Source organism: Eucalyptus grandis, chromosome 8 (assembly GCF_016545825.1).
Source record: "Eucalyptus grandis isolate ANBG69807.140 chromosome 8, ASM1654582v1, whole genome shotgun sequence".
In the NCBI taxonomy this organism is placed as follows: domain Eukaryota; kingdom Viridiplantae; phylum Streptophyta; class Magnoliopsida; order Myrtales; family Myrtaceae; genus Eucalyptus; species Eucalyptus grandis.
In genome coordinates, this window is record NC_052619.1 from 62,268,186 (window position 1) to 62,281,429 (window position 13,244).

Genomic DNA, 13,244 nt, shown 5'->3' on the forward strand with positions numbered 1-13,244 from the left:
TAAATTAGATGGTCTCCCACCCTCCCATCTACTGCTCAGCAATTGACAAAGACTCTTGTGCTGGCCTTTGTTTCATTGTGAGCGCTCTGGACCATTAAAGGACTAGGTGGGACTCTGCCTCTCGTTGTCCTGTAGCTTTTGACCCAATCAAATTGCATCGAATGCTCCTCTGTAAAGTCACCAAGTTCATGTGCCCCTCCAGCTTTGGTATTTCTACTGCAGGGACTGCTTAAAAAGGGTGAGTGCAACATTCATTTTAAGACTCCCACTGTCGTTTCTATAGCCTCTCTCTCTTTCATAATGTTTGGTCCCTCACTTCTGGCCCTGGGATCATGTGGTCTTCACCTGCATATGTGCTGCTGCTCCTGAAGTTAATACTTGATACATCTACATCAGTCATCCAATTTAGCCATTCTAAAAGAAGAGATATTCATCGGTCCACTACGAATCCACAAAGTAGAATTGAACTCTTATGCTTCTGCACCTCTGGGAACCGTCGTGCGAGAATCAAAACACCATGTGATTGTTCTGAATTAAATGCTGGAGGCATTACAATGGAAATGGGACAGCTTTGACCCAATTCAACGTGCTTACAACATGATCTGTTCTCGCATTACTTCACAAGGAAAACCTTCTAGCTCATCTTGGCATTTGATGGAATGAAGGTTGCTCTAATTTTCAGGTCCACCTTTCTACTTAAAAGAACTTTTTGTTAGGGACTCTCTACTGAAGAATTTAACAAAGGCTTGTCTGCATCCAGTGGAAAGCAAGACTATGCTCCAGAAGGAAAATACAAAAAAGTGTCAAACCATCCACTGGTCGACCTATCTAATAGTAATTATGACATAAATATCGAAGTTGCACTAAAATGAAAACCTAACAGCAAGCATGTATGTCACTTAAGAAAGATGGTGGTTTGCAGGTCACCGTTTCGCACAAGCCATAGATTTGAGTTCTGAACAATACTCACGAGCACACACAAACAAAAAGAAAGGTAAACATGGCGACAAAATATACAGCATTCCAGAACACGAAAGGAATAACTCTGTATTCATTGAATATTTATTGGATTTTGTGGTTCTCTATATGTCTGACCCAGCCTACTCTTGCTCTATAAACTTAAAAGGTAAATACGATACAAGGAGAAATGATATCACGCTGTAGAATAATTGACATTATCCACAAAAACCATTGCATCACCTCTCTAAAAGATTCAAAAAAGAATACTCAGCCAATGCTCAGCAAACTCAGAGTAATTTTGTCAATCATCCGGGAATCCTAAAAACCTGTTTATATGCTTAGCAACTGGCGCAGCATCCCCGGAAACATAAGGAAGGAGAGACTCCACGTCCATATCTGCTATAGTTTTATAAAGTGCTTGAGGACGAGCACAATACAAATGCTTCCTCTCAGCTAGTTCCTCAGCTAACTCAGTTTGATGATTGTCCATTAAATCTTCATTCACCACCACAATCAAAGGTTTACCAAGTCGAAGTGTCTCAAAAATACTCCCAGAACCTGCAGCATGAGAAACAGAGTTCAACTCTCCTGTCCTGCTTCTACATAATCCCAACCCTTGGGCGCCTTACAAACAGTAAAAACAGCCAACTTGTCCCACCAACAAACTAAAGGGAGGAAGAATCAGAAAATTGTAATGAAAATAGAAGAAAATTTGCAATGCACTCCCTGTTTGTTTGCCTATCATTCTTAATTCTTCTACCATTCTTTCTCGTCAAGAATTAGGCAATAGCAAAAATAATTGAATTTCAATGCTTTTGACAAAGAAAAGGTAACATAAAATAGCACAAGGCCCACAACCTGCACGCCTTATGATGCCTTACCCTGAGAAGTATAAAGTGTTGAAAATTCTGCATCCAACTTAGCAAGGAATCCCACCGTCACTGATCACTGATGATATCTCCAGATTCTTTTTTTTTTTTACACTTATTCAGCTAAACCATACATGTTACCATCTGAATGAGAAAGTAGGAGGCACCTTATGTCAAGGAGAGAAACATGAATTATATCTTCTTTGTCATGAGCTGGACTCAAACCAGCACTTCTAGGTGAAGCGCATACATACCAAGAGATGCGTTCTTAGCAGGGGCAAAAGGAAAGGTAAAAGGTACAAAAGTTGGCACAGAAGCAACTGAAATATGTTAAGTGGATACCATATGCAATGGGATAGGAAAAAATCTGTGCCATGAAGACAGAGCTTAGGGCAACTTAAATAAAGCGACCATGTCCAATCAACTGACTGTTAAATGCAAGCGTGCCCCTTTTCCAAACTCTTAAAAAGCATGGTGGCACCTGAAACAGGCCATTGGACTTGTACATTCAACCAGTCTCCAGAGGATATTATTAATCCACAGATAACTGTATTTTCAATTGCTAATCCTTGAAAATATGGGTGTCTATTTGCTATTAAATAGTTCATTACTGCCCCCAGTTGCGATAACCCAAAATTGAACAAGTGCTATACACAGAAATAGCGACACTCTACTAAGATCTTCCTAAACTCATTAGTCATTAGGCCTCAAATGTAACATAATCAATCAGCTGCAAAATGAAATAATAGTGGCTTTCAGACAGCAGAACATGATTTCAAGCACCCCTACCACAGGGAAAGGACGAAAAAATTGGGGCGAGTCATGATAAGCAAAGGAGATCAAACCTGCATGACTGATCACGAGAGATGCTGATCTTAAATAATCCACTATGCTCGGTGAGAAAGTGAAGTAGTCCACGACTAAAGAACCATCTTCTCCATTAGACTGTTTAATCCAATTTCAAATGAATTATGCAAATTATACGATAAAAAAAAAAAAAAACATGCTTCAAAGTTTTATATTAAGAACTCATGAAAGCACAAAGGATAATAGTCACATAAAAGTACAACCAATAGCCATCAGAAATGAAGCAAATTCACCACAAAACTTAAGACTGTTCCCACCACCCCTCCAAAAAGAAAAAAATTAAAGCCAATAAATATCCTAAAAAAGGTGTTCAGTCAAATTATACTAGAAAAGCTACTTTAGGATCAGCAATGGAGAACCCCATCCACATTAACGTTCTACGCATCTTGAAGATAAGCACACTACTTGCTCGCCCTAATTTTTCACTGAAGAATCTCGAGTAATAGCGACCAAGTAAAGTTCTAAAGGGCCTCCTTTTAGATCACTTGAAAATTAGCAAACTATCATTTTATGCAGATCAAATCCCTATTCTCATTATTCTGATTGCTTAAACCAAAACCCAAGCTTGAGTCACATACCCCATCCCAGAAGAAAGACACAAACCTCAAAATTCTGCTCTTGCTAAAAGAACCAACTAAAAGAAATGAGAAAAACCAACTAATCAGTTGCACTGTAACAAAATGAAATCATCCAAATCAGCAATCAAATTTGTCAGAGATACCAAAGGGGACAATACCTTTTTGGGGGTGTAGGTACCGCGACCCATTTGAATAACAAGGTCGGTGTAGCCTCGAGCAGACAGCTCTTGCTGAACTTCCCGAGTATCCACTGCCCTCACGAGAGCATCGAAACAAGTAGTGCCAACGGTCACGAAAACGGTTCTTTTGGGCCTCACACCATCCTCTGCATCTCCCATTTGCACTCAATCCCGCAAAATTCCACTTTACCACAGCGTTCGAAATCCAACCTTCAATGGCGTCGACCGCAACACGGACAAAATGCAGTCTCCAGCAAAAGAGCAACGAAGCCTTTCTTGAAACCGCAAGTAAAATACCCGGCAAGTCCTAAGCATCTGATGCCGAACCGCGCGGAGTTTAGGTTTGCGGCCGAACCGCGCCGGACGACAGCGACGGAGATCTAAAAGACCGGGGAACGGCGACAGAGCATGTGGGGGCGACTGGTCGAGGGCCGCTTAGATCCGGAGATCCGCCCAATCAAAGCGCAATCGCTTTCCGCGAGCGAATTCGATCGCCCCCTTTCCGGAAAATATTCTCTCTCTACCCCGCCGCTCCCTCTACTTTCCGCGGACCGCGAAGACGGTGGCGACGGCGACGGCGGCGGGCGGCGGAAGGAGAATGGAGGTTAAGCGAGAAAACGAAGGGAACGAAGACGTTGAAGAGGGATAGTACTCGCGTCCGTCTGCATTTAGATAAATGAGTCGGTACAGATTAGACTTATTTAAGATTTATATATTTCAGCCTCTTATTTATTTTTTTATTTTTTTAATCTAAAGAATTTGCATACCAACACGGACAGTTCGAAAGGATTAGGATAACAGAAGTAAACCCTGAGACAAGACGTGTTAGTCACCACATACATGTCACCGGATAAGTCATCTTACGACGCCCGAAAATCGAATTCATCCTCTTGTGTTAAGGGAAGAAGTATGCCATTGGATAAGTCACTTACGACGTTTGAGAATCGAATTCCTCCCCCTGTGTTAAGAGGAGAAGCTCGCCGCCAGCAGCGCCACCCAGATGGGTGATATTTCAGTCTCATTATTGTTAGAACTATTGAAAAATAAGGCTTGAATCATTAACGATTCATTTAAATAAATATGAATTTGTAAATGGATTGTGTACCATTTTGACACCTCCAAACACTTGCAACCGTTAAAAAAAAAAAAAAAAAAAAAAAAAAACCGTTAAAAAAGGAAGAAGAAGAGCAACCGTTTAAAAAGAAGGAGAAGTTGTCAGACCAAGAGAAATGTCTAGAAACTGCCTATCCACCAATTTTTAAGGGACAGCGATAGCTCTAGCGCAGGACACAATTTACATCTCACTCCGTCCCTAGCGCGATTAATTAATCGAACCCATCTTCCAAGTCCCCGGCCTACGTCCCCAGACGAATTCACATCGGTAAAGTTCTCTTTTTTCCGGCTCAAAAAGGAAAATTTCTTATGCCGGAAGAGGAAACGAATTAAACCCAGTTCGGAAGATCAACAGACGAACCAAATTAGAGGATCTTTTTTCTCTTCATTTTCGCGCTTGCAAAGATCTATAGATTGCCAAACGAAGGAAGCCGTCCAGGATTTCGCAATCAGCTAACCTTTTGACCCCGCCAAAGTCAGCCGCCGATCGGGGAGGCGGAGAGGGAGAGAGAGAGAGAGAGAGGGGTTACTGGTTTCCGCTCGACGCCGGATTTGCAGAGATGAACCTCGCCGGCCGGGGAGGAGCGCGAGCGAGAGAGACGGAGGCGAAGCCGACGAGATGGGATCAAACAGCTGCTCGTGCAAATACAAGGAAAAAAAAACACATGCGTATTACGGGATGGAAATTATAGTGTCTGAAATACGAATCAGTATATACGGCTATTTTCTTTGAAAATATAATTAAATAAAGTCGGCGTGTTACGATAGAAACGTTAAAAAGGGCTTATCACGATTTAACGAATAAAAAATGCTTACGTGTATAACAGGACTATTCATGATATAAAATTTTGTAGAGGTGTTGCCCTCGATAGTTGAATTCTATTACTAGTTTGGGTTAGAGGGAAATTACAAAAACGGTATACTCGTTTCATAAATTGAAAAAGAATATAATCAGATTTTGGATATATGTATAAATGATTCTTGAGACGTTACATCTTTAATTTGTGTGAAAAGGACGTAAAATTAAATTGAAGTATTTTTACCTTAATATAACACACAAGGGATCATTTATTTTATTCCAAAATGGACAAGTATTTTTTCATAAACTCGGCAAACATGAGGTAGATAGTAAGAGATAGGAGGTTTTTTTGGAAAATCACATATGTACGGATATGTTATTTTTCTCTAAAAGTAAAAGCAATTTACTAACAATTGTCTCGACAACTGACGATCTAAGCCAAGCACAGCTCTATTTATTTGTTTTTGATATTTTGTCCGAAACTTTCGATTTTTAATTCTTTATTTGTTTTTGACATTTTGTCTGAAACTTTCGATTTTTTCTTTCTTTCAAATAATATTAGGGCAAGTTCTGAAATTTGCCAACTTTCTATGCTATTCTAAACTTTTTATTTCATTCATTTCAATCGTCATAACTTGCAACTCCGATGTACAGTGAGTCCGTTGATGGAAAGACTCAGATCAAAGGTCACAAATTCAAGACTTACGTGAAAGAAATTGACAAATGTTAGAACTTATCCTGTAATTATCCTACTTTCTTTTCACTATTTAGACTTTAGGGCAATGAGTTTGAAGGTTCCTTTTTTTTTTTTTTTGGTGCTCTCAATTAGTGACATGTGATGTTTAGATAAAGATTAATACCCTGAAAAATCCGAAATTGATGCACTTATGATAAATTTATCCCAAATTTTTTTTTTACTACCAAAACCCAAAATTAGTACACATTTGATAAATTTATCCCGAACTAGTATACTTGTGATAAATTTACCAATGTTAGTTTTCGTTAAATTTTACTATAAAATTACTAAATTGAATTACTTGTGACAATTGACTGATGTACCAATTTACAATTTTACTTCCGTATGTCACAATTATACAATTGTTATGATTTTTTGTTATATTAATTCAATTTAACAAAGAGTATATTTATCACAAATGTACCAGTTTAAAATTTTTTACAGTTAAATAAATTAGTTTGGAGTAAATTTGTCATAAATTAGTTTTTTTTTGGTTGGTTAGGGTAAATTTGTCATAAGTATATTCGTTTTTGATTTTTCAGAGCATTAACTCTTAGATAACATACGAATCAAGCTCAAACAATTCAACAATATTTAATTAAATATCACTCCAATGTTTCGATAATTTCAAATAAAAATCGGAATAATCATCAATCAACATAGATGGAGTGTCTTCTTTAATAATTTGAGAATGAGTAGTTTTATTGAGGATAGATAGGCACGAATGATTACTTAATTTTGATTTAATTTGTAATGTGATTCTTAAATTTTAAATTTGTTCAATACTTTCCTTGAATGTATGTGCAATATCGTCATTAAACTTTTTATTTATTCAACATGATTCCTAAACTTTGGGTACGTGTTCAATTTAAGCTCCATTTGTTTCATAGAAATTAACTTGCACAAAAATGTTTTTCGAATTTTTCAATGTTAGTTTCACGAAAAATGAATTAATTAGGAAAATAATTTCCATAAAGGGAAAAAAATCTTCTAAGATAGGGAAAATATTTTCCACTTTTCTAAAAGAAAATATTTTTCTCACTCACTTTCTCTTATTTCACTTCCATGTTAACATTGTTATCTTTTTTTTTTTTTTTAGTCTGTCTTGGCAAGTTGGTGATCATGACAACCGCCGGTGACCAACTACAGGCGAGCCTTGAGCTTTGGGCGAGCTCAAAGCTCCTCGCACCAATTGGTGATGAGCTTAAGCCTTAACTCACCACTTGCCCGATTGATGGTGATCTAGGGCTCCGAGCTTGCCAATTTGGCAAGCAATGAGCTCCAAGCCTTAGCGAGTTAGGCGAGTAGCGAGCTGAGGCCTCACCAGATTGGTAAGCGCAAGCCTCTAGCTTGCCAATTGGGTGAGCAACAAGCTCGAGCTCGCTTGTTGGCATCGGGGTGAGCTTGAGCTTGCCTTTGGTCGATCGCTAGCCGTGGTCAACGACCAGCCAAAGAAGAAGAAGAATAAGACAAAAACAAACAAAAGAAAAAGGAAAAGAGAAATGGAAAATAAAATATAAAATAATTCAAATTCAAAATTTTTAAAAAAATTATTAATTTTAAAATTTTAAAAATTAAATAATAAACAAATATTGAAAAAAAGTGCATGAAAGAAAAAAAAATTCTTACCAAATAACAGAAAATATTTTCCGCTTCTTTTCAAGTTTCATCCTAATACTAGAAAATAATTACATTTTTTTTTTAAAATGGCATTTTCAATTTTTTTTTCAAAAACACCACATTTTATGTGAAATGAATGAAGCCTTAATTTATGAATTGTAAGAAAATATTCAATATTATCCAAATGAAAAGGCAAATATTAAACAAATTGAACATACTAAAAAAATTAGGAAATATATTGAATAAATTAAAAATTCATGAATGATATTGCATATTAGGTCAAAGTTCACGAGTCACGTGATACCTTGGGTCAAAATTTAAAGAATTATTTGCATGATTATCCTTTTTATTTAAGGCAATGCATACAAGACGCGTACGGAAAAATTACCGGGGGGGCCTTTATATGAAAATCCACCGGACGAAAGTGGCGAGAGAAATCGACGAAATCACACCGGGTCCCACCCCTCCGACCGCGGTAAAGACCCGCGTGCCCCGGACGCCGTCATTCGATTTTGACTTTCGTCGTTCCATCCGGACCTCCCCACCCCCGCGGCCATCGCCGGGACGGCGCGTCAACCTCCGTCCTCCTCCTCCACCTTCGACCGATCCGCCCCGCTTCAGCTCACCCACGCGCAGATCAACCTCCCTCTCTCTCTCTCTCTCTCTCCTCTTTCTCTCTCTACCCAGCCATGGGCCTCTTGTGGAGCAAATTCAACAGGCACCACCACCACCACCACCACCACGCTCCCCACAGCCGCCGCCGCCGCTACAACCGCCGCCGCAGCCGCCTCAGCAGCACCACCACCACCACCAGCCGCCGCGGCTTCTGCCGCCGCCGTCGCCGCCGCCGCTTCTTCATTCCGCCGCGCCTCCTCCTTCTCCTCCTCCTCCTCCGCCTCCGCCTCCTCCGGCCCAATCCTACTACCCCTACCCTGCGCCGCCGCACCATCAGCCCTACGCGCCGCCGTCGTGGCCCCCGATCCCGGTCCACTACTGCCCGACCCTCCCCCCTCCTCGAGCTCCCGCCCTTACGCGGCCGCCGCCCCGATCGGTAGCTACCCTCACGCGCACCCCCAGCCGCACTACTCGCAGTTCATCGGCTACTACGGCAACGGCGCGTGGGGCCCGGCGGCCAGGTGCGGTCGGTCGCCGCGGCGGCGGCGCCGCCGCCGTACGTCGACCACAAGACGGCGAAGAAGGTCAAGAACGACGTGAACGTGCTCAAGGACACGATCAAGCTCTTGGTCGACGAGCGGAGCTCGGATTCGCACCTGGTTTCGTTCACCTTCGATGCGGTTGTGGATGGCAGGTATGTGATTTGACTTCTTTTACCGAATTCCGGGAAGATCGGGATTTATCTTCTCCCTAGCGTTTCGTTCGGATGGTGTAGCACTCCGATAAATAATCGCAAATAGATCTCCCTCATAATATCATCTCGATCATGTCAAATAGTTGTCGAATTATAATCGTAATTCACCCGTTGGAGAACATTGTATATCTGACATAGCAAGATGTTGTGCGACCAATTTGTATGGATCAGGCAGAGTTGTTCTTATGGAATGTTGAACAAATCAGAGACAATTTTTCGTTCTAGGGAAGGTGATTCAGTTTTACATGTTGGGCTGCAAATATCAACTACCGAGCTCATAAGACGACGTTTTAGTTGATGATCTGTACCACGGCTGCTTACGATATGTCAATGAAACTCCGTGGTGCTATCATGGGATTGTCGCATTTACAAAATTTCACTTTGAGATGAAGATATTGAGAAATGGGTTTTGGAGGTTGATGCTCATATGCCTCTTTCGACTTGCCTGTTTTGGTTTTTGTTCTTCCTTGTGGGGTAGCTCACTTTGAGATTTTGCATTTGATTGGAGCTTATGCATTTTTCGTTTGTCTTTCGGTTCTTTCTGTGGGCAATCGACTGTTGTTTCTTCCTTGTAGCTTTATTTGGTCAGATAACATACTTGCTCCTGGCAGGAATTTTGGGAGAGTTTTTCTGTGAATAAATTGGTCAGAATGTGTTTGCCCTTAGGTTATTAGTCAGTAACAGGAAACTATGCTCATAATACCTAAAGATTCTTAGTGATTCTTTATGGAGAGCATCAACTCACCGACCTAATTTGGAGAATTAATATAGTAACACATTTTTGCGCAGCACTTTCGTAGAATGTTCAGTGAAAAATTGATAGTGAAATTCTCCATAGTGCATCCTGTTTGAATTTTTTTTCTTGTATTGTGGTTTTGTGCATTCCTTGTAGTAAATGATTAATTTTCCAGCAACCCAAAATGCATAAATGTATTTTGCGGTTTTCAAAGAGCATAACTTGAAGAACAATTGGTTAATTTAATTATATCATTGGTCAGAGTTGACTGTGCCAGTTTATGTGTTTCTCCAAAAGATCAGGTATTAAATCTTAGAATATATGGTCCAGTTGTGAACGATTTATCAACTGTTGACCTTTGGCAGTGATTTTTTTGGATTTCAGATACAATATCGAGATATAACAAATGACTAAGGATTTGAAACTAGTGCTTAATTGCTTAGCACCAGGCTTCGTCTGTTTGTTGCTTTGTATATTGTGGATTTTTTGGCAGATTGTCCTTGTAACTTCAAACTTTTGGTAATCTGTATCTTTACCTGAGAATGACTTATCCATACTTATCTAACTGTTTAGTTTCTCCCCTTTTCTGGGCAGTATCACCATACTTTACTTTGCTAAGGAAGGGGATAGCTGCACCTTTAGCCCTATATACCCTGAGATGTATGCACCAAGAAAAACTCCATTTCAGAAGGGAGTGGCCCAGAAGTTCTGTCAACCTTCTGGAAGCGGCATTGACCTTGGTTTCTTCGATGTGGATGAGCTCTCAAAGCCCTCCCAAAATGAGAAGGTTTTCCCTCTTGTTATCTGTGCAGAAACAAGGGCACCATCTCCCGTGAATGAGCAGCCCAATCAACCTTTGCCTGCAACGTCTTCCCATGCTCAGATTACTCTAGCAGTCCTAGAGAAAAATGATGAGGGCGATTTTCGAGTGAGAGTCGTCAAGCAAATCTTGTGGATTGAGGGAGTTCGTTATGAGCTTCATGAGATATATGGAATTAGCAATGGAATTAGCAATGCAGAAGACACAACCTTTGAGGACACTGATCCAGGGAAAGAATGTGTCATTTGCATGACTGAGCCAAAGGATACGGCTGTTTTGCCTTGCAGACATATGGTGAGAGTTCTGAACTGTAGCATTTGTACAATGAACCCTTCCCCTCTTCCATGTTCCCATAATAGCAATGCTAATAATTATGGAAATTTCTTTAATAAAAATAGTTGGACAAGCAATGAACTTAGGTCGAGATGTCATATAAAAGGTTTCCATCTGATGGCATGAGAAATTGTATTTTTACTATTAGGTGGATAAATGGCCATTCTGTTGCTTCCAAAATTGGGCACTTCTGGTTTCTGCTATTTTTTATGCCAAAACAAATTTTCCAATAGTGATCCCAACTTTGCAAAAGGACTAGCTCCATGCCACAAGAATTTTTTCTTTACTTTGAACCTCTCTCCCAGGTGCAGTATGTCCTGTGTTTGCAAAACCCTTTGCTTTCCCCATTGCTACTGTTTTTCTGTAAACCTTCCTGATTGCTATTGTATGTACCTGATGTCCTCATCTCTGGTTCTTCGAGATTGTTCTTGAATATGACTTCTGGTAGCAGTATTTAGTTGGCCATGCTATTTGGTTCTTAAACGTTCTGCCTAGACTTGTGCATGCTTTTTGCTGAGGAAAGAGTCCTTTCCAGGAGCTTTCGTTGCATTTTGTTTGACTGGAATGCTGAAGAACACTGGTGAACTTTAAATCTTGACTGAATTGTCCCTTATATTATTAATATTTCAAAATCAAAGAAACAGCACTGCAAGTGGAAATCAAGTGACCTAAATGGAGATGATTGCTGTTCTCCTTCTTTGGGGAGTTTGGCATCCTTGTCAGATGGATCAATTTAGTCAGAATCTTAGTCTAGGTGGGAGTGCACAAATGGCCACAGTTATGCGATGGCTCTTGATTTACACTTGTAGTTAATCCAGGAGTCAAGATAAACTCAATTTTCCTCTTGCTCTTTCAGTCAAGCAGCCTGGTTTGATTTGGCTTTTTATTCTGGCAGTCTACTTGGTTTCTATTTCCTAGGGTTTGATGGTGGCATTTACCAAGCTTTCCTTGCATTTTGCAGTGCATGTGCAGTGGTGTGCAAAAGAGTTGACGCTTCAATCCAACAAATGTCCAATATGCCGCCAGCCAATTGAGGAACTCATTGAAATAAAAGTAGATAAAGGTACTGATTGAATGACCTTATGGATTATCGTGGTTAACTGGCGTGAAATTTACTGACATTGCATAACAAGAAACTATTTTCCCTTTTGTCTTCCAGCACCATCGTGAGCAAGGTTCTTTTCTTTCCCAAGAAGCCACGTGACTTGTTCCTGGTGGTGTTCATATAGCTTTTGTGCATCATATTCCAAGCTAGCAAGCAGCTTCCATTGCTTGTGAAAGCGGTTGTTCATACAAACAATTCTTCCGTCTTGTTGGGGAGTTACATTCCTTTCGGGCTAAAGTTCTCTCCATTTTATAAAATGGGCGTGAGATCTTGTACATTCATCCCTCACGTATCAAATAGAAGGGAATAACTTATTTCTGCTGTCTTACCCTATGTGTAGTCTTTTAAATTTGAGTCTCAGCGTGCTCTCTCTAGTGTTGTACATGGGTGTGTGGTCGTGTTTTTCTTTGTCCTGGTGTGTGTGGGTGTGTGTGTGTGTGGTCCCTTCAGTGAGAGCAGATTGTACGTCAGAACGGGGAATAAACTGCAACATGAGCTTTGCATAAAGGAGAAAAGAGGAAGCTTCAAATGTTCAAAAGGTTGGGTCAAAGATTGAGTGTCCAGGAAGAGGAGACAAAAGTGAGGAAATACAAATTGTATCTTCTCCGATCTTGCTTTACAAAATAAAAGCACCGTCCCATGTACGTTCACTTCACTTTCCCAACAGTCTCATTGTTGTCCTTTATCGGGATCTGCAACAAAATTCAAGTGTGTCTTGAAGCTGTCACCTTTATCACGTTAGCTCTCCCCAACCCAGATACCGAGATTGATTGAACGAAATATTGGGTTTCGTTTTTTCTTCTGGCCGGTTGACGAATACCAGGCAATCTTCAAGGATGCAAGGCGAAAACCCTAAAACCTGTCGGTGCTCATGTGAGATTTATGCTTAGTTAGTCATATCCTAAAAAATTCTAGATCTTCCCGGGCTAATCGTGGAACCACGGAACGTTGGGCGATGACGAATTTTGGATGAAGGGGGAATGAAATGCATGAAGCTTATGCTCCACCGTTATTTGAGTGAAACGAGTAGGAGAATTTGATATGCTGTCCTGCATGAAAGAAGAATTGCCCCAGGGAGGACGTAACTATCTTCGATACTTATAGCGCTAACTAGACTCGAAGAAATTTCCGTGATTACACAAGTTGGCTGTGTATATTCT

At 40.4% G+C, this 13,244-nt stretch overlaps 2 protein-coding genes across 2 annotated transcripts; one reads left to right on the forward strand and one right to left on the reverse strand.

The window, feature by feature from the left end:
* Positions 1-1,026: 1,026 nt before the first annotated feature.
* Positions 1,027-4,094, reverse strand: LOC104415539 (UDP-N-acetylglucosamine transferase subunit ALG13 homolog). Its single transcript, XM_010026866.3, has 3 exons — positions 3,433-4,094; positions 2,675-2,774; positions 1,027-1,518 (listed from the first exon to the last, which is right to left on the reverse strand). The coding sequence occupies exons 1-3, from the start codon at positions 3,610-3,612 to the stop codon at positions 1,262-1,264; spliced, it is 537 nt and encodes a 178-aa protein (XP_010025168.2). The 5' UTR covers positions 3,613-4,094; the 3' UTR covers positions 1,027-1,261.
* A 2,053-nt stretch (positions 4,095-6,147) lies between these two features.
* On the forward strand, positions 6,148-12,053 carry LOC104417696 (probable E3 ubiquitin-protein ligase LUL3). The gene is given in 5 exon segments (XM_010028926.3): positions 6,148-6,159; positions 8,777-9,030; positions 10,421-10,940; positions 11,941-11,950; positions 11,953-12,053. Coding segments are annotated over 5 exon segments (897 nt in total).
* Positions 12,054-13,244: the final 1,191 nt, after the last annotated feature.

Bases quoted from the DNA above. Each gene is read 5' to 3' on its own strand.
- LOC104415539 (XM_010026866.3), bottom strand. From the start codon at position 3,612: ATGGGAGATGCAGAGGATGGTGTGAGGCCCAAAAGAACCGTTTTCGTG. The intron at 2,775-3,432 runs GTATTGTCCCCT...TGGATTAAACAG, and splicing joins GTACCTACACCCCCAAAAAG to TCTAATGGAGAAGATGGTTC. The intron at 1,519-2,674 runs GTTTGATCTCCT...CTCATGCTGCAG, and splicing joins TCTCGTGATCAGTCATGCAG to GTTCTGGGAGTATTTTTGAG.